At 38.7% G+C, this 27,477-nt stretch overlaps 1 protein-coding gene across 1 annotated transcript in view; it reads right to left on the reverse strand.

Moving 5' to 3' along the window:
- LOC136864476 (dolichyl-phosphate beta-glucosyltransferase) overlaps positions 1 to 27,477 on the reverse strand; it is a 333,811-nt gene that overhangs the window by 216,858 nt on the left and 89,476 nt on the right. The window contains exon 3 of the mRNA XM_067141499.2: positions 10,357 to 10,559. Coding sequence (XP_066997600.1) covers positions 10,357 to 10,559 — 203 coding nt within the window. The remainder of the gene's footprint in view (positions 1 to 10,356; positions 10,560 to 27,477) is intronic.

Below are 27,477 nucleotides of genomic sequence, written 5' to 3' on the forward strand. Positions count from 1 at the left end.
CCACCAACACTCAATTGATTGCAAAAAAGGTTCACAAAAGTTCTTACACTTATAATCAGCTCCCGCAATGTACAGTGCTAATTTGAAATGGCTTGACACTTGAAAGCGGTTCACACAACTAACGTATAAGTGGTTGACACAGCTACGGGATTAATAAACACCTGCAATCAATTACTGTATTTTTCATTACAGTGATATGTTAAAATATACCAATCAAAATAACTTATCATATTGTGCATACAGGATTTCTGAAGTGGAAAGTCACATCCCTTTGGTTCAGATTCCAGGTATATATGGAGGTCCTCTGGCTGTGATCACGATATCAACACTTACGTAAAAATAAAGCAAGTTAGTCCATTCATATACACACTGGTTGTTCACTTTGAGTAGTTCATTTAATCTCTGCTATAGAAAAGAGTGAAGAAGATAATTATTATTATTATTATTATTATTATTATTATTATTATTATTATTATTATTATTATTGTTTTTGGGGCCTAACATCTAGGTCATTTCCCAGAAGAAGATAACAAATGGCTCGCAACACAGATAATAATGAACTCAGTGTAGTGATGCTGTAAAACATTAATGCAAAAACCTCAAAACAAAACTACAGAATTATTTGTTGTTCATTTGCACGCAAAGTATCTTTAAGTGGTTATTTTCATGAAAGAGAAGCAAATTATTGCACACAGTAGATTTCTGTTTTTAACTCAATTTTTATTGCACCACAATATACCATAATTAAGAAGTGTTTGTACCATAATCAATGACTAATAGGTTGGCATCACTGGTAATTACTCGCATATTCAATAAATAGTCAATAGACTAGGGTTTACAAGTTCGAAAAACTCTGGGTCCCATATCTAATAGCAGATTCTAAGTTCAGGAGATCATCCTAGAAGTGTCCTCATCAAATTTGAATATATTTATGGTCTGCAATTACATTAACTTTGTTTGAGAAACATGATGCCTATTATGACGAGAATTCTAAAATTTAGAAACACACCAATAACAGGAAAAATTTAAATTCCCTGTTTTTAACTTAAGCTATGTTTAGAAGAAGTAGCCTTCAATGACTTGAAAGAAAAAAGACATTCATTACACATACCAGGAAAAGAAAAAGACAGTGACATTTTTCAATAACCTCTATATCGGCTGCTAAAAAATAAAAGGAAAAATATTATGTAACTTAATAGCTTTTCAGTTATATTTAACTAAGTCGACACTGGAAATATGGCTTTCTTCTTACCAAAAAAAAGTATATACCGTAATTCATTATTTGAGGAATGACGTTTATATTTCTGCTTTCCACGGAGGATGACTTAACTTCCAACTCCATTGAAGTGCAAACCAGCAATTACTAAATAAATAAGGAACTGTATTCTCCAATGGATAGTGGAAGAGGAAAAAAAAAAAAAAAAACAGAATACATAAAAATTATCCCTGACCTATCAGCCTTTCATGGCTTTTATTTTCAATCATTCTATTTAACTGCAGAGCAGAAGAGGTCTCCTGACACCTCACCTTGATATCATGAAGAATTCATTTCTTCTGCCATGCTCATGCTTTACCTACCATCGCATTGATGTTTATACAATACAGGAACACATGCAAACAGGAATAAATCACTGTAAATATAAGTTGTTACTAACTAATGTCTTAATTAATTTGAACATTTCAATTAATATTTGTCTCAATAGTTAAGCAAAAATTGAGAATAATAGACAGTAAAGTAAACTTGTGTCCTCATCCCGAGGTGGAGCAGCTTTTTCAGGCACACCCCCAATTGAGGTGGGCATCGTGTACCATTTTAACCACACACCAGCCCTCCTGCTGTTCTTAGCCTTTCACCCAGTTCACCAGGAAGGAAGTGGGTTCGATTGGACATCAGGTATCATAAAAAGAAAGAAAGGTTCCACCCAAGGTCTGTCTAGGGAAGTCTGGTCACGCTACCACAATCCTTTGCGGTGGCGGCCATATTGGGTCTCAAATATCGTTGTTACGTGGGCGTGCCCAATGTAATGATGTGAGTTATTACTTGTATTTTGAAGGAAAATGGGATACTGCGCCGCACCAAATTGTCAAAATAAGATAACTGAGGGAATTAGAGTGTTTCGCTTCCCGAGAGATAAGCAAAGGAGAGCTCAGTAGGTACAAAACTGTAGGCGTGACGAATGGCAACCTACAGATAATTGCTTCTTGTGCAAGGTTAGTGAAGTTATACATTCGTATTATTCCTGAATAACAGTATGTTTATATGAACAATGTTTTATATTTATAGGTCTTATTATGTTTTGTTTTTTTTCGCTAGTGGCTTAACGACGCACCAACACAGATAGGTCTTATGGCAACGATGGGAGAGGAAAGGCCTAGGAGTTGGAAGGAAGCGGCCGTGGCCTTAATTAAAGTACAGCCCCAGCATTTGCCTGGTGTGAAAATGGGAAACCATGGAAAACCATCTTCAGGGCTGCTGACAGTGGGGTTTGAACCTACTATCTCCCGGATGCAAGCTCACAGCCGCGCGCCTCTAACCGCATGGCCAACTCGTCCGGTGTATTTCCTTCTAGCATCATTTTGAAGAATCACAATTTGAACTAAAGAGGGCAGATGGACGGAAACTACTCAAGTGGAATTCCATCCCAACAATTTTCAAAGTCCCTAATCCACCTAAGTCTTTGAGAAATAATAGGAAACCTCCCAAAGAAAGAGAATTGTCTTTCAAAACAAGCAAGACAAGTAACAGGAAATGTGTAATACTAGTATTGATGTTTATGAAAATTTCCTTTTCATGTGTCCGGCTTTATGGCTAAATGGTTAGTGTGCTGGCCTTTGGTCACAGGGGTCACGGGTTCGATTCTCGGCAGGTTCAGGAATTTTAACCATAATTGGTCAATTTCGCTGGCACGGGAGCTGGGTGTATTTGTCGTCTTCATCCTCATTTCATCCTCATCACGACGCGCAGGTCGCCTACGGGAGTCAGATCAAAAGACCTGCACCTGGCGAGCCGAACTTGTCCTCTGACGCTCCTGGCACTAAAAGCCAAACGCCATTTCATTCAATTCCTTTTCATGTAAACTACAGACAGTATCATTCTAACCCTACATGCAACGTAGAAATGTTTCACAGATATTTGAAATGCTTGTTCCTGTTCAGTTACCAATTATAATCACAACAAACAATAGGCCTATCACTTCAAACCAACAATTTATGTCCAGCTGGCGAGCATTACAACAATTGTATTGATAATAGCAGTCTTATACTGTAGTGTAGTTATTATTTACAGCTAAATTTCATTCATCTTAAATGCTCTATAGAGTACATTATATGGCTCGACAAATACTTAAAGATCACAACACTCGCTTCACTCGCACTAACCAACTACTGTAATTTAATGTACCGTAGCCTAACATAATATCCTAATGTAATCCCTAAAATAGTCTAACCTAGGTTAACTCAACTTAATAGTGACTGAATTTCTATTTCTTATGAAATCGTGTCTACCAATGGCTTTAATTTCTTATCCATTATTATTATTATTATTATTATTAATTAATAATTAATGTTATTTGTTTTACGTCCCACTAACTACACTTTTACGGTTTTCAGAGACGCCGAGGTGCCGGAATTTAGTCCCACAGGAGTTATTTTATGTGCCAGTAAATCTACTGACACGAGGCTGACGTATTTGAGCACCTTAAAATACCACCGGACTGATCCAGGATCGAACCTGCCAAGTTGGGGTCAGAAGAACAGCGCCTTAACCATCTGAGCCACTCAGCCCGGCATTATTATTATTATTATTATTATTATTATTATTATTATTATTATTATTATTATTATTATTATATGCATGAACATTAGGACTCAGCTAAGAGCCCCATGGTCGCCAACTCACGCTCACTGGTTAGGAGAGCCTGACACCCCTTTCAGGCGCCTCTTATGACAGGCAGGGGATACCGTGGTTGTTGTTCTATTGCCCCCACCCACGGGGTGAAATCTATTTTGGGTTGTGACTACGAGGCCCTTAGCTGAGTCTTGACATTGCTTTCACTATTCTAGCCCATCCGACCTCCCCTGGTCAACAGTTGTTCTTTTCCGACCTCGACGGCATTAGCGCATTCGAGGTCTAGGAAGTTTTTCATTTCCACGCACTTTGTGACCTTCATCTTTCTTTTGCCGATACCTTCATTTTTCGAAGTTTTGGTCCCCTTCCATTTGTTTTCTTCTGATTAGTGTTTATAGAGGATGGTTGTCCAGTTGTACTTCCTCTTAAAACAATAATCACCACCACCACTTTGTACTATATAGCTGCATGGGTTATCAATAAACTAGTTAAGAGTAGCTAAGAACATCACTCTTGCTGTTTACGTGCAGAATATTTTTGCCTTAGAACCAACAGAAATACCACACGAATGGATAACTACAGTTACCATACATAATTTAGTGCACTCAACTCAAGAGGCATTCATAGTTTGTCAACATACTGGGGTAACCTTTTAGAAACGCAGTATCGGAAATTACTCTCTTAATAAAGAAAACGCTGAAGGTAATTTATTACAACCGTCGTTTAGTACTTTAAATACAGTACTTCAAGTTCAGTATTTCATGTAACGGTAATCATAATATGACACAGGTGCTGCACAGATTTCTATGTTTCTGTCAATAAGATTACGTATTTGACAGATGATATTAATAAGAAACACAGTAAGACCAAGTTGTAAGGAAGTAAAAGAGAAGAACATGAGCTTTTCTGTTGATTCTTGTTTCTCAAAAAAGAAACAAAAAAATAGAATTTCAGGCTCTGTTAATTATCTTCCTATTCAAACAGCTGTGAATGTATTCATATCATTTAAGTGTTATACAGTTATATATACAAGGCCAGGAGATGCCCAATTAAATTCTTTATCAAAATTGGTTGGTATTTTGTTTTTATTTAAATGTACGGTACCAAAATCCTCTAAATTCTAATACACTTGCCTTTGGTTACGCTCGCTTAAAGATCCAATATGGCGGCTCCATAAGTAGCATTCGTGACTTGACCTCCCTAGACAGACCTTGGTTCCATCTAATCAATACTTATTTATTATCACATGTAGGGAGGTAGCGTTGCTCACGTCCGTAGGTTTAACCTCTAATTGCCCTACACGTGCCTCCTGGGTGGTGCTAACTGAGCAACAGTGAAAACAGGCAGCCAGACTATCCACAGGATCTCCTGGCAATGACATATTTTCGACGAAATAATAGAAACAGTTCTTCTCAGAACTCACTAGCGAGAAACATTGGTCCATCTATCAGACTCCTACAACTGAATGTCGAGGGCATTAGCAAGGCAAAGTGTGACTATTTGTCGAAATTCCTGTTGGACAATAACATTGACATTGTCGCCATTCAGGAAACTCATGTTTCCAACGAAGAAGCATTCCGAAGCAGAGGTCGAATTCCTGGATATACTGCTCTTGGTGCAACTTATCACGAGGTATATGGTATTGCTACGTATGTTCGGAGCAACCTAAACAAGGCTTCACTAATATCTGTTAATGTGGAGGAAGATATACATACGGTTGTCATGCAAGTGCATGATATCACTATAACAAATGTTTATAAGCCACCTAAGACACCCTGGCCCGATTTTGTCTTACAAACTGCAGAACATCCTGCAATTTATATAGGGGACTTCAATAGTCACCATGAATTTTGGAAATACTCTGACAATGATGAGAATGGAAGTATGCTTGCAGAATGGGCTGAAGTGAACAATCTTCATCTAGTGTTCGATGCCAAAGATCAAGGTACTTTCAGGTCAGCTGCTTGGAGTAAGGATTCTAATCCTGACTTATGTTTTGTTACCTGCAATGACAGAGGTTTCCCGATCAATGCCACAAGAAAAGTGATAGATGCCTTCCCCCACAGCCAGCACAGACCTGTAATAATACAAATTGGTTGCACGGTCCCTGTCATACGATCAACTCCACATGCTCGATGGAACTTCCAGAAAGCTGACTGGGCAAAGTTTTCGAGGGAACTGGATAAGTGCATTCGCTGGATCCCTCCATCTCATAAGAACTACCATCGGTTCATCGGTGCAGTAACAACAACAGCTAAAAAGTGTATGCCGAGAGGATATCGAAAAGAATATATCCCAGGATGGAGTGATGAAAGTGAAACACTGTACCAACAATTCCAGCAAAGTAGTGACCAAGAGATAGCTACAGAACTTTTGACCAGCTTAGACTTATCTCGTAGGCAGAAATGGACAGACACAATTGAAAGTATGGACTTTACCCACTCAAGCAGGGAAGCATGGAGTCTTCTGAGGAGATTGGGAGGAAGTGGATCAGTATGCAGGAAACCTTCAGGAGTTACACCTGACCAAATTGATTCCCACATCATTACCACATCAAGAGTGCCTCCCGACAAGAAACATACCAAACATATCAGACGGCAGCTTCGTGACTTGAAAAAGACAACATCTCCCTCATCTGAATATGCACGCCCCTTCACAGTTTTAGACATTGACATGGGACTGAAGGACCTCAAACCTTTTAAGTCACCTGGTTTCGATGGCATCCATCCAGAATTTCTTATTCATTTGGGAGGATATGCTAAGAAATGGTTGGCAGAGTTCTTTACTGACATCCTACTGACTGGTCAACTTCCATTGGAGTTCAAGAAGGCAAAGATAATTTCTATTCTGAAACCTGGCAAACCCAGCAACAAGGTAGAAAGCTATCGACCCATTGCCCTTCTTAGCTGCTGCTACAAACTTTTTGAAAAGTTGATATATAACAGAATAAGTAGCGCAATCCTAGAGCATATTCCAGTTGAACAGGCAGGCTTCAGACCAGGACGTAGCTGCTGTGACCAAGTATTGTCTCTTACATCCTTCATTGAGGCAGGATATCAAATGAAGCTGAAAACATCTGTAGCATTTGTTGATCTTACTGCTGCCTTTGACACTGTATGGAGGGAAGGCCTTATCTACAAATTTCTTCGTATCATACCATGCAGAAAGATGGCTCAACTGATTAACAACATGTTAAGTGATCGGAAGTTCCAAGTAATCACTGGATGCAAGATAAGCAAGGAGAGGAAGCTGAACAACGGATTGCCCCAAGGATCAGTTCTCTCACCATTATTGTTCAACTTATATCTCTCTGACCTTCCTGACACTTCATCCAGAAAATTCTGCTATGCCGACGACTTGGCTCTAGCTGTACAAGATCAGGTAATGGAGACGACTGAAGAGATTCTGACCAAAGACCTGTCTTTACTGGAAGACTACTTCAAAATCTGGAGACTCCAACCCAGTGCGAGCAAAACAGAAGTGTCCTGCTTTCATTTAAATAATCGTTTGGCGAACGTGAAACTGAATGTTAGTTTCAGAGGGAGAATTCTTCATCATAACTGGAACCCAAAATACCTTGGTGTCATCTTGGACCGTACACTATCCTTCAAACAACACCTCCTGAACTTAGCACAAAAGTTGAAGTCTCGAAATAACATCCTTCATAAACTGTGTGGAACTACTTGGGGATCTTCAGCAACCACTTTGCGATCTTCAGCCCTGGGTTTGGTGTATTCAAGTGCCGAGTATTGTGCACCTGTTTGGATGAACAGTCATCATACAAGGCTTGTTGACACCCAGCTTAATACCACAATGCGCATCATATCTGGCGCAATCACATCTACTCCAGTTCATTGGCTTCCACTGCTAACTGGTATAATGCCACCTGATCTACGCCGATCTAATGCCCTTATGAAGGAATTTCACAAGATCTCAAGAAATCCTAGTCTACCCGTGAATAGTGACCTGCCACTTCTGAATCTTAACAGACTAAAATCACGCCATCCAACTCTGCGTGATGCCTCTAACATGGATGCTAAAGATTTTAAATCTCTTGATGAGTGGAAAAGTAGATGGGAAGCAGCAACGGATGTGCGCCTTCATACCTTCTTCTCAGGTCCCAGACTTCCAAGTGGATCCCACCTACCACGCAAGACCTGGACTGCCCTGAATAGAATCAGAACAGGACATGGTCGGTGCAGAGCCGCTCTCCATAAGTGGAAAAAGCTACCTAACCCAGACTGTGACTGCGGAGCTCCACACCAGACTGTTCGTCATATCGTCAGGGAATGTAGGATTCGAGCCTATCACGGTGATGAGGATGACTTCCTGCTGCTAACTCCGGATGCTGCACGCTGGATCGAAGAATTAGACATTCAATTGTGAAGCACAAGTTGCTTTGTTTCTCAGCTGTAAATATGTATATATGTATATTACTGATTATGTCTGTATAAGCCATACGCTAAATAAAATCACATGTATGATGGAATATCACATGTATCTTTTTATGATATTTGGTGGCTATCAATACGGAATAAGAATGAAATTTATAAATCAAGATGGACATCAGGTAGTCGAAAAATTAAGAATCGAGATTTCCACTTCTGGAGGTGCACATGGCACTGAAGTTCATTCGCCTACAGCGAAAATGAGTACCAGGTTAATTCCTGGGGGGCAAAAGTGGCTGGGCACAGACCTTTCAAAGAATAGGATAATTAAGACCACACAAACAGAAGGAAATCTGTTCAAAGATCTCATAGGCTTACATGGTAGGCCAAAAATGAGTACCAGGTTAATTCCTGCGAGCAAAGGTGGCCAGGCATTCCAAAACTAACAGTGCTAACCGCTATGCTACAGGGGCAGACAAAATGACAGATGGAAGTAAGATATAAAAAAGTTAAAAGCCATGAGAAGTATCTTTAGATTATATTCGTGTTTGCCTCCAGCTTAATAACTTTCAAACTCACATAACTCATATTAACGAAAGGGGCTGCCTGGCCAAAGTGGTATAGGCATGCTCGATTCACCTAGAAGAATGTGGTTTTGATTTGCCTTCAGCAAGTCACAAAACTAAGATACAAGATTTCCACATCTGGTGGTGCACATGGCCCTCAGCACTCAGCCTACACCAAAAATGAGTACCAGGTTAACCCCTGGGTGCAAAGGCAACCAGGCATAGAGCTAACCACTCTACCTCACCAATTGCTCAGGTTACGGACAGTGGAAGCCTTCACCTTGCATCCCTCCATGGACCTTCATGGCATGAACGGAGATGAAATGTAAAGAAAACAAAATTTTATGTAAACACTATTTTTTGTGTTTCTGTAACATTAAAAATGCAGATTTAAGGTAGGAAAAACATTAAATGGAAATCTACAAGTTTTAATGTTCGCCAGGATTTCTTATAGCATGCCAAAAATCAACAACATAGAAGGTTTCATTTAAACACCATCAAATTCCATGAAACCTAGCCAAGATCAAGGCAGTTATTTTAAGAACCGACTGGGACAAAGTAGCCAATATGCAGAAATAAGTTGAAGTCAGAAAAGGCTTGGTCTGATAAACCACAAGATGAAATGAGATGAATAAATTATCTACTAAAACATATAAATAGAATCAGATGAAAAGTGATCAAACTTTCAAAGAATAAGATAATTAAGACCTCAGAAAAAGAAGAAACTTTGTTCTAAGATCTTCTAGACTTAGATGGTAGACATTTACTAAGCTGTATCTACCGGAAGGATGGGTGCTGAATCTCCATTGGATAACTACAATTAAACAAACAACTTTTAAAATCCAAAAACTGCCAGGTTGAATGGCTCAGACGGTTAAGGTGCTTACATTCTGAGCCGAAGTTGGCCCTCGAAGGCAGTACGCTGATCACTCAGTCAAGGAGCCAGACTACCACAGTGGAGCTGTGTAGCAGCAAAAAAAACAAAGCACACCTCAACTAACAACAATACCCACTCTGTGTAATGTTATCATTGGTAAGTATTAGTGACTCAGAACATTGTAGGACATCACATTTTGTTTTCTTCTGGCCTAGCTCATTCTGATGGTATTTGAAGGTGCTCATATATTTCAGCCCCAAGCTGATACATTTAACGGCACATAAAAGAAAAAATGTAGGCACCTTGATGCCTCCAAAAACCATAGAAATAGTTAGTGGACATAAAACCAATAACACTATTTATTATTTAAAATCCAAAATTTCTCTTCACTTGAAATAGAAATGAGCAACAAGTTAATAATGAAAATAACTCTTGGTCTAAATGAACTAATAATAATGCTATTGGCTTTACATCCCACTAACTACTTTTATGGTTTTTGGAGTCTAAATGAACTACATGGTTCAATCCCATCTAGCAGTGTCCTCCAGAGGAATAAATCCACAAGCCAGCTGAATACTAAATACAAGGGACAACAGGGATTCAAAGACATCATTAATAATAAAATAAAAACAAACAAATGAATGAAATTCTCAAATATAATGCTCTCATATTACTTACCAGGCGCACAGCACCGCCCTTGCCCCTATTAGCAACCAGTTCCATAATTCTGAACCTTCTAGAGCCATATTTCTGAGCATAAATTCGACTTATATCCACGGTATGGTCATTGCTGCCATCACTGACAACAATGACTTCATATCTAAAATGCAGACCAAGTCGGTTGTGCAACATTACCAGGCACTCATCAAGCATAGGTGGCACTGTAAAATGAAAAAAAGATGCAGGGCAATGTTTTTAATCTTGAAGAAGTGCTAAAACATGTAATCTTTTTAAAATAAAAATTCTGGTTTCCAAAAGGTTTTCTGCAAAAGGTTATTTAAATGTTTCAAACATTAATACAGAAGAAACTAACAGGTGCTATGGCTTTGGAGCAAAGCTCTGCATTTGGGAGACAAGTGGGTTTGAACCCCACTGTCAGCTGTCCTAAAGTTTTCTCTGGTTTCCCCATTTTCACTTCCATGTAAATGCTGGGACAGTTCCTATTCATAGGCAATTTCTTCCATTTCCTTCCCTAATTTCATTCAACATAATTCATTTCATCTTCATTAGCTCCTCAACTGAAGCTGGCATCAGGAAGGGCATGAAGCCGTAAAAACATGCCACAGAATTTCATCTCGCCTCATTCTCCACCCGTATCATTCCATCCATGGACTCATGATCAGAGCTCGAGGCACAATCCCTAAATTTATTGTACAGCTATGGGATTCTCTCGGTCTCAGCCGGACATGACTTCACGACATTGCTATCGCCGCAATACGAGGTTCAGTGACCATACTCCGTAATCATCTATATAACATCTGAAGAACCGTATTGCAAATTTACTCCTGAGCCTTGTGGTGATTTTTCTACCTGGCCCACTAGCAAAGTCAACAGTAACTTAGAAGACAAAATACTGTGTAGTCGACATACTTTGTCCTTGTGGCAGCCTCCGCATGGGGGAAGTTGTAATAATAATAATAATAATAATAATAATAATAATAATAATAATAATAATAATAATAATAATAATAATAATAATAATAATAATAACAGGACAAGGGAGTAGTTGTACACTCTGCTAGATCTTATTCAACATATTCTTTTCAATAACACAAGATCAATAAAAACTAAAATACATGTGCTAATCAGAACATTTTAATAAACACAAGAAGGTAAAAAATAACTTTAAACGGCAGAACACAAATATTGGACAATTGAGAGAACCTTCATTCATGAACCTTATAACTTTTAAATAGCAAGGGCATGTAAACCTCCAAGCCAGGTAATGAGCACAACATGAGGAAAAATAATGTCAAAGTACTGCTATGAAAAAGTCCGGTTATAGTACATACCAGAACATACCCCTGAAAGGACTTTCCTTACTTTCTGCCTGAAGCAAATTACAACCAAATCTCATACATATTCCAAGGTGTGCAACACGTGCAGGCTATGGGAAAATGATAGAACTAGTAAATACCCTTAGTCTAAACAGAATTAATCAATCAGCATTGATCTGCAATTAGGACTGTTGCCTAAATGGCAGATTCCCTATCAATTGTTAAACTAGTCTTTTCTTAAATGATTTCAAAGAAATTAAAAAATTTCTCGATCATCCACCTTGGTAAATTATTCCTCTTCTTATACTGTATATGAATATTTGTCCCAATTTGTCCTCTTGAATTCCAACTTCTGCTTCCTGGCAGCTCCTGTCCAACTAATCTGGTTGTTGTTCTCTATTGTACAACGTCTGCACGTAGTGTCAGTTCTCAGCTTTTAAGATCCCTGGTCACTTCCTAACACTCCTGCAGAGCTTCCTTAGTAGCGAAACTCAGTGTGTGGTTATTGATTGATTCAGTTAGACTCCTTTTATGGTACATTCTGGCATCCCACAGGGCAGTGTCGGTCTACTTCCTTTTATCCTAATTATTTATAATCTCGTTAGTACTATATCCTCCCAGTCATGTGAAATTCTACTATTTGCGAATTATTGTAAATATTCAAACAAACTGACTCTTTAACAGCTGAAACCTCCTTACAGAATGGGATTAATTCTCTCTCTGAATGGTATTCCACATGGCATCTTAAGCCAAATTCTGCCAAGTGTACCTCTACCTCGATCACGCTTTGAAAATTCCTCCTCTTCTCAGGTGCGGTAGGCTTATGTTTGCTGAGGTGCCAGAATTTAGTCCTGCACTAGTTCTTTTACGTGCCATTAAGTCTACTGAAATGAAGCTGATGTATTTGTGCACCTTCAAATACCAACCGACTGAGCCGGGATCGAACCTGTCAAGTTAGGGTCAGAACGCCAGTGCCTCAACCGTCTGAGCCAATCAGCCCGGCGTTTAGGTTTATTGGGTGGATCATTGTTATATGGTTTGACCCTATTGAGTTCATTGTTATTTGTTATGTTTTGATAGGTCTAGTTGTTGTGGTTACTATGCACCTGTCTGGGTTTGTTTAGTTTCATGTCTTCAAGTTACTGATGGGTTTGGACTACGTAAACTGTTCCAATATAGAGCTGGTACACATTGAGCAGCTTCTAAATAGGTTTCATACATTTTCAAATTCAAGAAGTTTTTCCTTCTATATAGGAATTTTACTTCATCTTATAAGCAGATTTTATTAGCTTTATGTTGAGTTAATCATGTCTGATACGTGCTTCAGTGTTTATCTTGTGACCTTGTAAGAAACTTGGGATCAAATTTTGTGATATGCATGTTTTCAAAAATGCTGTTTTTAATTACGTAGGCTAATTTAGTTTTAAAATTAAAATAATTATGTGCACTTTTATATGCCTGGTCGACATTAACATCATAATTCATGAACTTCATGTTCGAATATAACGCTGGTGGGTGTTCCTCCTAATCAATACTAGTTGGTATACACAGTTATATTATTATATATACATTATATTAGTTTCAGCCCTACAATCTTGGGCAATCTTCGGCCATATAACCACAAAATATATTAAAAACTAACTAGCCTATACATAATATCTTTCAACATATACACTTAAAATTATCTGTTCATTGGTTGAATTGATATGTATTGAATATTGCTCAAGTTTATTCTTATGTTATCAATGTTGTTAAAATAACTAGCAAATGCTTAGGTTATTATTATAAAACTGATATAAAACAAGTGTGGTATTATATGGCATATTACTGACAATGCCTTGATTGTTGCTGTCCATATGAGGTAGAATTGAATTTGGTTTATTTCACAGTGTGTGTTTGAGTAGCACGTATGAATCTTGGCAAATGATTTTATGTCGTTGATCTTACGTTGTGAGTTTTAACAATAAGAGAAGTCAAGTGGTTATTGGCCTAGAGCAGGGCCATCCAAACAGCCAGTGCTCCGAGCGCTTTGGGGGAAGGTAGTTTCAGCAGTGGTGGAAGGAGCTTGGCTGGCTGTATGAGCGGTCTGCCCACCGCGCCGAAGAGAGCAGCTGATTCATCAGTCGCTACTCTAGTCCAATGCACTTTGTTGACAGCGTGTTACTAGATCTGTTTCGCAGTAGTCATGACTGAACATCATACAAAAGAAAGGAGTGGTTAAGCAGCAGCCTTTAAAGCAGAATGGGAAATTGCATTTTTTGTACAGCTTATAATGGGCATGTCAAATGTTTAGTGTGCCACCGAGATTTAATGTGTAAAAAAACACAATTTGGAACGGCACTACAGTGCCACCCACAGGAATGATTACGGTGATTTGACGGACGCCAGTGGCCAATCGAAGTTGGAAGAATTGAAAGAAAATTTCAAACAGCATTGTTCTGTAAGTATTATTGTTTTACTTTTAAAATGCTTGTTTACAAACGGGAATGAATAAATCGAATTATCTGAAGAACACTAACACTGTGACTTGCCATATTTTTGTCTGACAGGAGATTGAGGAGAGTGAGGATGGTGGACTCACTCTTACGAACAAGCTACAAAATAATGTTCACCGCGAATTGCTTAAGCTGGAAAACCCTTCACGGAAGGAAATGTAATCAAGGAGTGCCTAATGAACGCGGCGGCATGTATTTGTCCTATGAAGCTAGTTGAGAAATATGATAAAATCTCTCTTACCGGGCGAGTTGGCCGTGCGCGTAGAGGCGCGCGGCTGTGAGCTTGCATCCGGGAGATAGTAGGTTCGAATCCCACTATCGGCAGCCCTGAAGATGGTTTTCCGTGGTCTCCCATTTTCACACCAGGCAAATGCTGGGGCTGTACCTTAATTAAGGCCACGGCTGCTTCCTTCCAACTCCTAGGCCTTTCCTATCCCATCGTCGCCATAAGACCTATCTGCGTCGGTGCGAAGTAAAGCCCCTAGCAAAAGTAAAATAAAATAAAATAAATCTCTCTTTCTCCTTAAACTGTGGCTCGCAGAATAGATGATATGGCCATTGATATGGAACAGCAATTAATGGAGAAGGCAGCAAGTTTTGTATCCTTTTCCATCGCCTCGACGAATCAACCGACACTGCGGACACAACTCAGCTCGTTATTTTCATTTGAGGGGTGGATGACGATCTTCCGGTCACCGAGGATTTCCTAGACTTGGTAGCTCTCAAAGATACCACTACCGGTTTCGATATTTTCCAAGCAGTGGAGGATGTTTTTGTGTCAATGGGATTAAATTGGGAGCGGTTAACGAGTGTAACGACGGATGGAGCTCCTGCTTTACATGGTCTACGCATGGGGTTCCTCAGCTATGTAAAATTTAAAATGGCTGAGAGTGGTAGTACCCTAATGGCGGCGATCCAGTGCTTGATACACAAGGAGGCAATCTGTGCAAAAGTTCAAAAGTCGCCATGCTTAAAGACATAATGGGAACAGTTGTGCAAATGGTGAATTTCCTCACTCCGATGGACTCACGCACCGTCAATTCAGAGAATACCAGGCAAGTTGGCCGTGCAGTTAGAGGCGCGCAGCTGTGAGTTCGCAATCAGGAGATAGTGGGTTTGAACCCCATTGTCGGCAGCCCCGAAGATGGTGTTCCGTGGTTTCCCATTTTCACCTTAATTAAGGCCATGGCCGCTTTCTTCCCATTCCTGAGCCTTTCCTGTCACATCGTCACCCTTAGGCCTATCTGTGCTGGTGCGATGTAAATCAAGCAGGAAAAAAAAAAACCCCAAGAAATTCAAAGAGTTCTTGGATGACATCGAAGTGGAGCATCCGGATACCCTGTACCATGCAGAAGTAAGATGGCCGAGCAAGGCGAAGGTGCTTCATCGAGATTTTCTGCTTGCGGAACGCAATAGACACTTTTTATGACATGAAAGGGTGGCCCAAAGTTCTTTTGCGTGATCCTAAGTGGGAGGCGGACTTGGCTTTTTCAAGTGAATTTACTGCCCATCTGAATACTTTGAACACTTCGCTTCAGGGCAAAAAGCACAATATCTGCGACTTGGTGGAAAAAATTCCAGCGTTCAAAAGAAAATTGATTTTGTGGGAAAACCAGTTGCCTGCAAGGAACACAGGATATTTTTCATTGCTTGAAACAGTGAAATAAGGTGTCGACTTTGATGAGCACTTGCAGGTAATTCGCCAATTACAAGAAGAGTTTGAAATTAGATTTTCAGAATTATCAGAACTCCAAGCGGTGTTAGATGTATTTGTTCGACCACTTTCTCTTAGTGCAGACAATGCTCCACAGCTATTTCAATTAGAGTTGCTTGAACTGCAGTGCAATGTTCGTCTTAAAGGCCGCTTTCTAATGCCATGAAGTTTAGAAGAATTTTGCAGCGGCTTTCCGCAAGAAGAATACCCCCTTTTGTACAAACATGCATGTAAAGTTCTGTCAATGTATGGCTCAACATACATTTGTGAGCATTTCTTTTCGGTCCTTAAGCTTGCCAACAGTAAATATCATGCAACGACGAGCGATAGAAACATGTGCAATTGTTTAAGAATAGCTGTGTCCAGAAATATTGTACCCAATTTTAGAGAAGATTGTTTGCTCCAGAAGTAAAAGCTCATCAAATCGACGGAGCCAAAGTCACTCAAGGTCTGTACTATCTGTTCATATTGGTATTTTTTTTTTTTTTTTTAATTTCCCTCTCAGATATATTCAAATTTCAGTTTTGAATAAATCACATTACTGTATTCTTTACTTACACATGATTTTGTTTCCTGCAGATTCCATACATCAGAGTACCTTTCGATTTGTATGTGCAGTATATTTATTATGGCAAAACAGCCCTATCAATATGATGTCAACAAACCCACAAAAGCCGTCGGACACAAGACTGTATGTACGTATCTAGTCAGCGTGGTCTGAATATCGTCCGTCTGTCTCAGGTCTCCTCGCTGCCACAATGTAGTGGCGGTAGGGCAAGGAGTGCTAGTCTGATGGCCCAGTGCTCCCCAAGCGCAGGCGTGCTCTCGGAGCGCAATGGCTGGATGGCCCTGGCCTAGAGGGAACATCCGTTCCAGAGCTAATTCATTTAGTTTAATGAAACACGTTGATATCATTGAGATCCCAGGAGTTGATAAGTCTATTGTGTGTATATGGATTGGATATGCTGGATATCTGTAAGTATAGGAAAGTCTAAATGAGGAGCTTAATGGAGTAGACTTTGGGTATAAAATGCAATAAACATAAGTAATATACTTATCCCCTCCAGTTCGAGTGGATCTTCTAAACACCACTTTCGGGTCACACTGTCTACTGTCTTCTATGTGAGACTTGTATGGTGAGAGGTCGTGAAGGAGGGGAGGAGGAGGTGCAGTATGCGGGAATTGGAGGTGGACCTTGAAGTCGCGGTGGGGGTTGGTGTATTTTGTAAGGGTTGGAGCAAGATGTGTGTTAGAAATTAATGGAATGGTAGAATCGTATAAAATATTTACCCTTCTGTAATTATAATTGTAATAATTAATTGTATAATTGTATAATTAAATTATAATTTGGATTAGTGTCCTGGTTGATTTGAATTAAAAATTCCTTGGTAATGTTGAGCAGGGTGCCTTTTCGTAAAATTTTTAGGATTGCAAGAGACAATTCTCATGACTGATCCTTATTGAAACTGACTATCTATATAATACGAGAGTTGGGGCAAAAGTCATGGCAACTATTCTTTTTCTTGAAGATACCAGTCCGGTTGGAAAATGTGACATATACAGACGAAAGGACAAGGTGTTAACTACATGAGTGGACAATGAATAGCACTGAAATATCGTAACACACTAATTTATTACGGTAGTGTTCAGGGCAATATGGCCTTCCTGGTGCAAAACAATGACAACACAGTACACATAAAGTTGACATGACAAACCTGGACCTAAAGAACCTCAAAGTAGTCCCTTACTACTGACACCACACGCTGCCAACGATGTGGGAGGCGCTGAAAACCATCTGCCTTAGCATTTGCCGCATCATGTGTGAATCGGGTCACCTGTTGGCGCACAGCATTAGCAATGTCCTCTCGTGTTGCAAACCGCCTACCACGTAGTGGTTTCTTAATCTTTCAAATGAGATCAAAGTCACAGGATGAAATGTTGGGGCAGTATAGTGGGTCCTCCAATTCTTCCCATCCCCAATGTCGCAGTAGTTGCCTTACACACTCTGCTTTATGTGGTTTTGCATTGTCGTGCAGGATTATTGCACTGTCCACAAGATCCGGACATTTCTCCTGAATGCCATGTCGTACCTGTCGCACCAGGAAGTCCCTGTAGTATTGTGCGGTCACTGTTTTGCCAAGTGGAACAAAGTGGCAAACAATGACACCCCTGACGTCATACGCGACGATCACCATCAATTTGACTGGGGAAGGATTCTGACGGACCTTCTGCCTCTTTGGTGATCCAGCATGTCGCCACTCCATGGACTGACGTTTCACTTCTGGTTCGTATGCTCTGGCCCAAAATTCATCGATGGCAATTATTCGTGACAAGACTCGATCGCCGTCCTGTTGCCAGCGTGCAAGGTGGCCGGAGGATATCGCATAGCGCACCCCCCCTTTGAACTTCCGTCAGTGCATTCGGACCCATCGCGATGCGATTTTGCGCAGCTCATTACGCAATATCCTGTGGACGGTGCGTTTCCGGATGCCACTTGCCCTCTCTAAATCCAGTAGCGTCCATCGTCTGTCTTCATCCAGGAGCTGATCGATGACGGCATGTGCCAAGTTGGTCCGCACATTGACAGGTCGTCCCGAACGTTGCTCATCACTGGTTGACGCCCGCCCTTGCTGAAACATCCCTACCCACCGTGCTACTGTACGGTACGGTGAAGCATTATTCCCAAGGGCTTCCACTAATTCACTGTGACATTCCATCACATTTCTCCCTCGGAGAAGGGCTATTTTGAAGTAAGCGCGCTGCTCAACATGGGTTACTTCCATCTCGCATGACACTCACCAACTGAGTGATTTCACAGCCCTCGCTGCGCTACTACCAGCTATGACAGAGCCATCTGTTATTCTGCATACACACTATGCCTGCAGAACTTCCACACGACACATATACGTTTGTGATCCGTTCACATATCTTCAAGAAAAAAATAGTTGACATGCCTTTTGCCCCAATCGTCTTACTATACAAATAATTTATTCTATTATCACCACCTATTCAACACAAGCCATGTGCTACGTGGATGAAGTATACACTTCTCAGGGACATGTTTTGCCCCTTGTTAGGGCATCATCAGCCTGTAGGTAACCTTAAGGTCAAATGTCTGAAACATTATCTTTTCATACATGGTTTACAATGAAAATTATGTTACACAATTAAAACATCTTATAATTAATATGCTACAATTATAACATAAAAGGATGCCACATTCCATACTATGAGTATCGAGATCTGATAGTGTCTATACTCTTGAAAATTAAAAACTATTTTGTTAGTGATGCTCTTTTTAGATACTAAAAAAGTCCAAACCTAAATTGCATTATCTACATAATAGCTTGCAGACAATTGGGATAGTAACACTCTTGAGTAAAGAGTTTAATCTTCTTTGGGTACATTAGTCCCAAATGTTCTCAGCCTTTAAATTGCTAAAAGAAAGAGGAACTGTATTGAATAGGTGGTGATAATAGAATAAATTATTTTTATAGTATTATGTAGATAAACTTTTAGGATACAAAAATCTTGTTTTACCGCAATAAAATTATGTTTGAGGTCTGTCATGTGCTGGCCAATGGCCAAAATTCTATTATGTTTTGCAGCGTTAGTATGTTCAGCAAAAGAGATTGCAAAGTTCCTTACCATCTATCCCGTGTAACTTGCTTTACGTTCTTTACATTCCAGTCTGTAAGTTCCTGAATTGTAAAATTTAGACCTATCAGTGGGATTGATAATACTGGAATTATGAGAAAGGTGGGTGTTGTTATTAGTGGTCTTAAATGCTATTTTTACTTTATGTTTTTCAAACAAGTTGTTTATATGGTGTATATTATTATTATTGAAGATAAAGGTTGAGAATTCATTCTTGTTCTTTGGTTCATTCATTTATTTATTTTGATTTAGGTTTGCTTTTGATTCTAGATATTAATTTATTAACAAACTCTTTGCTGAAACCCCTTTTGTTTGCTATAATTCAAACAGTGCTTATTTCTTCGCGCAAATTATCTTTTGATAATGGTATGTTATATGCTCTATATATCATGCTGTAATACATTGCCCTTTTTTGAGATGTCGGGTGCATACAATCCTGTCTTGTTGTATTTGCCGCGTTTGTACGTTTCCTATTGATGTTTATTCTAAATATTTGTTTATTCTAGTGACTGCTAAATCTAGGTAATTGAGTGATTAATTGGTTTCTGCTTCTACTGTGAACTTATAGAAAGAAAAACTTCTTGAATCTGAAAGTACCGAGCTCGATAGCTGCAGTCGCTTAAGTGCGGCCAGTATCCAGAAATCGGGAGATAGTGGGTTCAAGCAACACCTCCTAGATAATAAGGCCTCACAACTGTTCGGCATGTCTACCGTGACGTCACTACCGGGAGGCAAACTTGAACCTTCTCAGTGTTAAGAAAGCAATGAGTGTGGCAACGTGTTGGTGCAATTATGTAGAAGTGTTTTAATTATTTTAATTGTACCAGTTGCGAATCGTTGTGTACAATGGTGCTAAAGTGTTGTGTGCCCAACTGCAAGGGAAATTACGATAATGATAACAAAGTCCATGTGTTTAAGTTCCCGAAAGATGAGGTTATGCAGCAGAGATGGTTACGTGCAATTCCAAGACAAGATTACAGAGTTACTAAATACTCGGTGGTGAGTAACTGTTACTTTTACATTCTCACATAATTATAATGCACATAGGCGTATTAGGTATTAAACTACACGCAGCAACTGGTGATATGTAGGTATGTTTACTCTCGTAAGATATGAGGTTATGTTAGTTACAATCAAGGGATACATTATTATTATTATTACCCAAATTAGATTTATTATACACATTAAACTACATGCCTACATATGTAGGCCTATTCACTCTGTAAATGCATGAAGTTGGCTCACAGTGGTATCTTATTTTATAGGTATGCCACAGACATTTCAAAGCCAGTGATGTCTTGTGGGAAGTAACTGCTACTGATTCAAAGACAGGAAAAACTTTAACTGCTCCTCTTCCAAGTCCACGACTGTCAGAGAATGCAGTCCCCTGTATCTTTCCCAACTGTCCATCATATTTATCTTCACATTCTACCAGTTCAAGAGAAGAACCGGACAAAAAGAGAAGTAGAATAGAGAGGGAATCAATAAACAGAGCAATTGAAGATAGTATCAACAGTCATGCCTCATACACAGACAGAATTTCAGTCCACAATCTAACACAACTGAAAAGTAAAATAAACATGTTGATGTTACCTGATGGTTGGTGTACTGTTGTGAAGGAAATGCAAGTAATTTTTCTGTACATGGATACATTAAAGCAACCACATTGCATAGCATATATAATAATTGAAGAGGACATGACCTCAAAAGTGTATTCTAAAGGGGTTTTATTGCAGTGTAAATTTTCTAATGTAGACAAAATTACCAACACAAATGAAGTACATTCTTTAGTTACAAAATTCCATAGGTACATTACAGGGAATGAGTGTAACAGTGTGCAGAAAGATACAACAAATAAGTTAATTCTAGGCCTAGTGGGTGAATTGATCACTGAGGAAGATGAGCCCACGTTTAATTTAATAAAATCACAGTTAAAACTTTCCTTAGTTCCTAAACACAAAAGGGAGTATGATAATGATTTTCTTGTTATTTGTTCAATCTTCCAACTGATTTCTCCTCATGCTTACAAATTTATGAGACATAGAAGTAATTTAATTTTGCCACATGTTAATACTTTGAAAAGAGTATGTTCCAGTCTGAATGGTAGCCCAATATTAGAACAGAACCCTACATATTTTCTGGAATATATAAAACAGAAAGTTCAAGGTTTTCAACAGAACGACAAATTTGTAACATTGATGGTAGATGAAATTCACATTAAACCATACATGGACTTCAAGGGAGGGAACATTGTAGGCTCATGTGCTAACACTACCAATGTTGCTACATCAGCACATGTATTTATGATTCAGAGCATTTTATCATCAAAGAAGGAAGTAGTTCATATTCTCCCTGTGTCCAAGTTAACAGGTGATGATTTACACAGTATCATGTCAAAGGTTATTGTTGGTTTGGAATCTATGGGATTTAATGTTCTGGCTGTTGTGACCGATAATAATGCTCTCAACACCAAAGCAATGTCAAAATTTTCAAATCCACCTCAACTTAAAACTGAGTATTGTAATCCTGGAAATCCTAACAAGTCTCTTTTTTATCTCATTGACACTGTGCATTTATTTAAATGCATCAGAAATAATTGGCTCAACCAGAAAACTAATGGTTTGGAATTTGTGTATCCTGACTTTGATGATTTTTCTAAAGTTAAAGTTGCATCTTTCAAAGCTATAAGGGACTTGTTTGAGGCTGAAGGGAATGACCTTGTAAAGCATGGGTATGGTTTGACTGTCAAAGCTCTATGGCCTTCAAGTTTTGAAAGACAAAATGTGAAATATGTGTGTCAGTTGTTTAATGACCATATAGTAAATGCTTTACTAGTTGTAGGAGAAAAGCACAATTTAACATCATATGAGGGCACAGCTGAATTTGTAAAAGTAATCACTACCTGGTGGCAGATTGTTAATGTAAAGACCCCTTTCAAAGGTGTAAGACTTAATGATAAATTTCAACAGCCTCTCACCAACAAACCTGGTGATGAACGGAAGGGTTTTTTAATGAAGTTTGTTCAGTGGTTAGATCACTGGGATAATCTAGGTCTGAAATGTGGCAAATTGTCTAGTCAAACGCATAGGGCTCTTACTCAAACAACTCACTGCCTTATACAGCTAACAGAGTTTTGTTCTGAAGTACTGAAATGGTCATATTTTCTTCCTGGAAAGTTTCAGACAGATGCATTAGAGGCACGATTTGGTGAATACAGGCAACTTGCAGGTGGCCAATACCATGTTTCTGTTCAACAGGTGTTTGAAATTGAGAAAAAAATAAGAATCTTGAATTCAATTGAACTTCCCATTTCTAATGGTAGGAAAATTGTTGTAAATGATATTGTTGATGAAGATATACTGTTAGATCATGATTATTGTGCAGTTTCCTCATTTCAAACATTTACAGGCGAGCTCAATGTAACAGATTCAGATCTTGACAGCACATCTGGTGTTGCAAGTGTTTTAACATACATAGCAGGTTATTGTTGTCATTCTCTTCTCAAGAAATTAAATTGTAATTACTGTGCAGATTTCTTAGTTTTGAAAGATGTTACTGTTAGAAACAGTCATCATAATGTTATTGACAGCCTCAATAGGGGCAATTTGAAATATCCTGCAGAAACAGCTGTACACTTAGTTACATACACATATGTCATCATAAAAAAGATGTTGAGGCCAGAAAGTGAGAGAAAATTCCTTAGCTTAAATAACCATAAGAAGTATGTAAGTGATGTGACCCTGCAAATTGTTCTCTCAGCTGATGAATGTATAGACGACAGGAATGAATGTACGGAGCACACTTCAGAATATTTGTATTACAACATTATTTGGAAGTGTACAACTATTCTAATAAATAACTACTGCAGGAACAAAACTAATGAATCCACAAAATATTGTACAAATTCAAGAAAGTCTGTAATTTTCTCAAAATAGGTGTGTACAGTACTCATGTAATAGGCAAAAGTATCGAAGTCATTTTGCATTACTAGCATGCTTTATATATGATGATATATATCTTATTAACTTTAATGCCAATATGTTATAATTTGGTCCTAGGCCTACCTACAGACCAGGTGAATGTTATGCTCCTCTTCCTTAATATTATGAACTCAGTGTCTTTCTAAATTTTCCCAAAATGGAAGTTTGTAAATAAATGTGAAGTTAGTGTATCATATTTTTGTAGTACAGTCTAAATGTTAGGCCTAAACTAATTTTATGCATTCTCTTTTTATTTTAAAATCATTTACTGTCTATTCAGTGCCTATGCCAATTGAAATATGTTTGTGAATTTCAGTTCTGTGTCAGCCTGGAGTAAGTTAACATTGTAAATGCTGCCGTGATTTAAAACAGTGTGTTGTTTATCTTTAATGACAGTCTCTCTAAGATACGGTAATAACGGCAATATAATTCAATGTCCTCTAAAATTTAAACTTTATTTGTTGGTAAATAAGTTATTCCACAAGCTAAAAGCATTAAAATCATGTTTGTGTGTGACCATGCTTTGCGTTTCTTTGGATTGCGATCGCCTCCGTAGCGTGACGTCACAGCGCTGTTGTGAGGCCTTATTATCTAGGAGGTGTTGGTTCAAGCCCCACTGTCAGCAGCCCTGAAGATGGTTTTCCGTGGTTTCCCATTTTCACACCAGGCAAATGCCGGGGCTGTACCTTAATTAAGGCCACGGCCGCTTCCTTCCCATTCCTAGGCCTTTCATATCCCATCGTCGCCATAAGACCTATCTGTGTCAGTGCGACGTAAAGCAACTAGCAAAAATCTGAAAGTATACCTGACCTTTTTAGAAGCTGTTCAATGTTTACCAGCTCTATACTGGAACAAATTTTTAGTCCAAACCAATCAAAACTTTGAACACATCACAATAAAAAAATTCCCAGTTTTGACATGAAATTAAACTCAGACAGGTGCATAGTAACCACAACAACCAGACCTATCAAAACATAACAAATAACACTGAGCTCAATAGGGTCAAACAATATAACAACGATCCACCCAATAAACATAACCAGTTCCATTCCCCAATAAAAGAACTCTCTAATATCGAATTCAATGGGGCTACAACTCTGTATGTTAAGCAGAGGACCTCAGCACAACTGGCCCAGAAACAATATGTGTGATAACTTAGCAACTACAATAAGAGAAACAGAAGCAGCGATAACTAAACTATATAACGAGCAACAGAATGAGGTTAGTTTTAAATTCAAAAAGAGACTACCAATTTACATAAAGATTCTGAAAACTAAACATGATCATGGCAAGATTAACAATCAACAATTAGCATACCTCAAAAACAAAATAAAAACCAACAACCTTATCATAACCAAAGGTGATAAGAGCAAAACAACAGTAATCCTGGATAAATCTGACTACATTAACAAGACCAAACAATTTTTCAACAACAATACCTTGAAAACTATTAAAAAAGACCCCATCACTATAATTCAAAAAGAATTAAAAACACTACTGAATAATATTAGCTTATTCTTAAACACTACTGAATAATATTAGCTTATTCTTAGTGATCAAGAATCGAATAAAATGATAATTATGAATACGAAAATCCCAACAGCGAAAGCATTTCCCAAAATCCATAAAGATAACATGCCTATGAGACCTATTATCAACTGCAGACCCAGTCACAGATACAAAGTAGCTCAGTTTGCACCAAAAAACCTGAAAAAATATTACACTTTTTAGGCCAACAAAACCATCTAAAACACAGTAGAACTTTCCAACAACACAAAATCTTTAAAGTCCATCCATATCATAATATGGTATCATATTACATTCATGTACCCAAGTATACCAACCAAAGACACCATTCTAATAGAGAATAATCTCAAATTACACAGTCAGCTTACTGCAGTAAATATGAAATAGATGAGTTCATCACCTTCCTCCAGTTCATTCTCAAAAACAATTTATTTTAAATTCAACAAAACCAGGTGAGTTGGTCGTGCGGTTAGAGGCACGCGGCTGTGAGCTTGCATCTGGGAGATAGTGGGTTCGAATCCCACTGTCGCCAGCCCTGAAGATGGTTTTCCGTGGTATCCCATTTTCACACCAGGCAAATGCTGGGGCTGTACCTTAATTAAGGCCATGGCCGCTTCCTTCCAACTCCTAGGCCTTTCCTATCCCATCGTCGCCATAATACCTGTCTGTGTCACTGCGACATAAAACCACTAGCAAAAAAAAAATTCAACGAAAACATCTACCTACAAAAAGGATTACTAATGCGTTCACCAGCATCAGGTATATTAGCTGAAAGATACTTGGACCATCTTGAATACACCAAAATTAACAAAACTGATAACATCTATTACTAGATTTGATATGTAGATGATGTTTTCACAATTTTTGACGCACATCACACAAATAGCAACCAATTACTAGAGAAACTAAATACGTTGGATCCCCACATTAAGCTCACAGAAGCAGAAACTAATTAGATTTAACAGTCACTAGAATAAACAACTACTTAGAATAACACAACTATAGGAAATCTACACGAACTGCAAATACCATAAGGCAGAACTCTATACACCCCACATCTCATAAAACAGCAGCGTATTACAGCATGATATATAGAGCATATAACATACCACTATCAAAAGATGAAATAAATACTATTCAAATAACAGCCAAAAAAAAAATGGTTTCAACAAAGACTTCGTCAACAAATTTATATCTTGCACAGTATGAAATTAATATCTAATATAAAAAACAAACCTAAATCAAAAATTAATTAAGGAACCAAAGAACAAGAATAATTTCTCAACCTTTACCTTCAATAACAATAACATACACTAAATAACAAACTTGTTCAAGAAACATACAGTAAAAATAGCATTTAAAAATACTAACACCAGCCACCTTTTTCATAATTCCAATACGATCAACCCCACTTAGAAAATTTGCAATTCAGGAATTTACAGACTGGAATGTAAAGAACGTAAAGCAAGTTATGTGGGAGACACGGGAAGGAACTATGCAATACGTTACGCTTAATATACTACCACTACAAAACATAATAGATTTTCAGCCATGGGCCAGCACATGACAGACCTCAAACATAATTTTAGTGAGATAAAACGAGATTTATGTATCATAAAGATTTTACAAAAAGGCACCCTGCTCAACATTGCCAAGGAATTTTTCATTCAAATCAACCAGTTCCAAACCAAACCAAACTAAACCAAACCAAACCAAACCAAACCAAACCAAACCAAACCAAACCAAACCAAACCAAACCCCATGGCGCAACAGCCCCGAAGGGCCATGGCCTACCAAGCGACCGCTGCTCATCCCGAAGACCTGCAGATTATGAGGTGTTGTGTGGTCAGCATAACGGATTCTCTTGGCCGTTATTCTTGGCTTTCAAGACCGAGGCCACCATCTCACTGTAAGATAGCTCCTCAATTGTAATCACGTAGACTCAGTGGACCTCAAACCAGCCCTCAGATGCAGGTAAAAATCCCTGACCTGACCGCGAATCGAACCCAGGGCCGCTGGGTAAGAGGCAGGCATGCTATCCTCACAACGCAGGGCCGGCAATCAACCAGTACACTAAACCAAATTATAATTTAAATGAATTAACTGAAAAGTAAATATTTTGTACAATTCTACCATTCCATTAATAGCTAATACAGATCTTAAAAATTTCTCTAACCCATGATCAACCACCACCGAGACTTCAAGCTCTACCTCCAGTCCACCTACCACACCTACCCCTCCCTTCGTTCACGACCTCTCACCGTGCAACATGTCTCAAACAGAAGACAGTAGATAGCATGAACCAAACGTAGTGTTAAGAAGATGCACACGATGTAGAGGGAGTAGCTGAAAGTGAAAACCTACAACCTGTTTTCCAGTCATTGACCGGGTCAGGGATGTAATGAATGAAACATATATAGGCTGTTATT

This window comes from Anabrus simplex, chromosome 2, assembly GCF_040414725.1.
Source record: "Anabrus simplex isolate iqAnaSimp1 chromosome 2, ASM4041472v1, whole genome shotgun sequence".
In the NCBI taxonomy this organism is placed as follows: domain Eukaryota; kingdom Metazoa; phylum Arthropoda; class Insecta; order Orthoptera; family Tettigoniidae; genus Anabrus; species Anabrus simplex.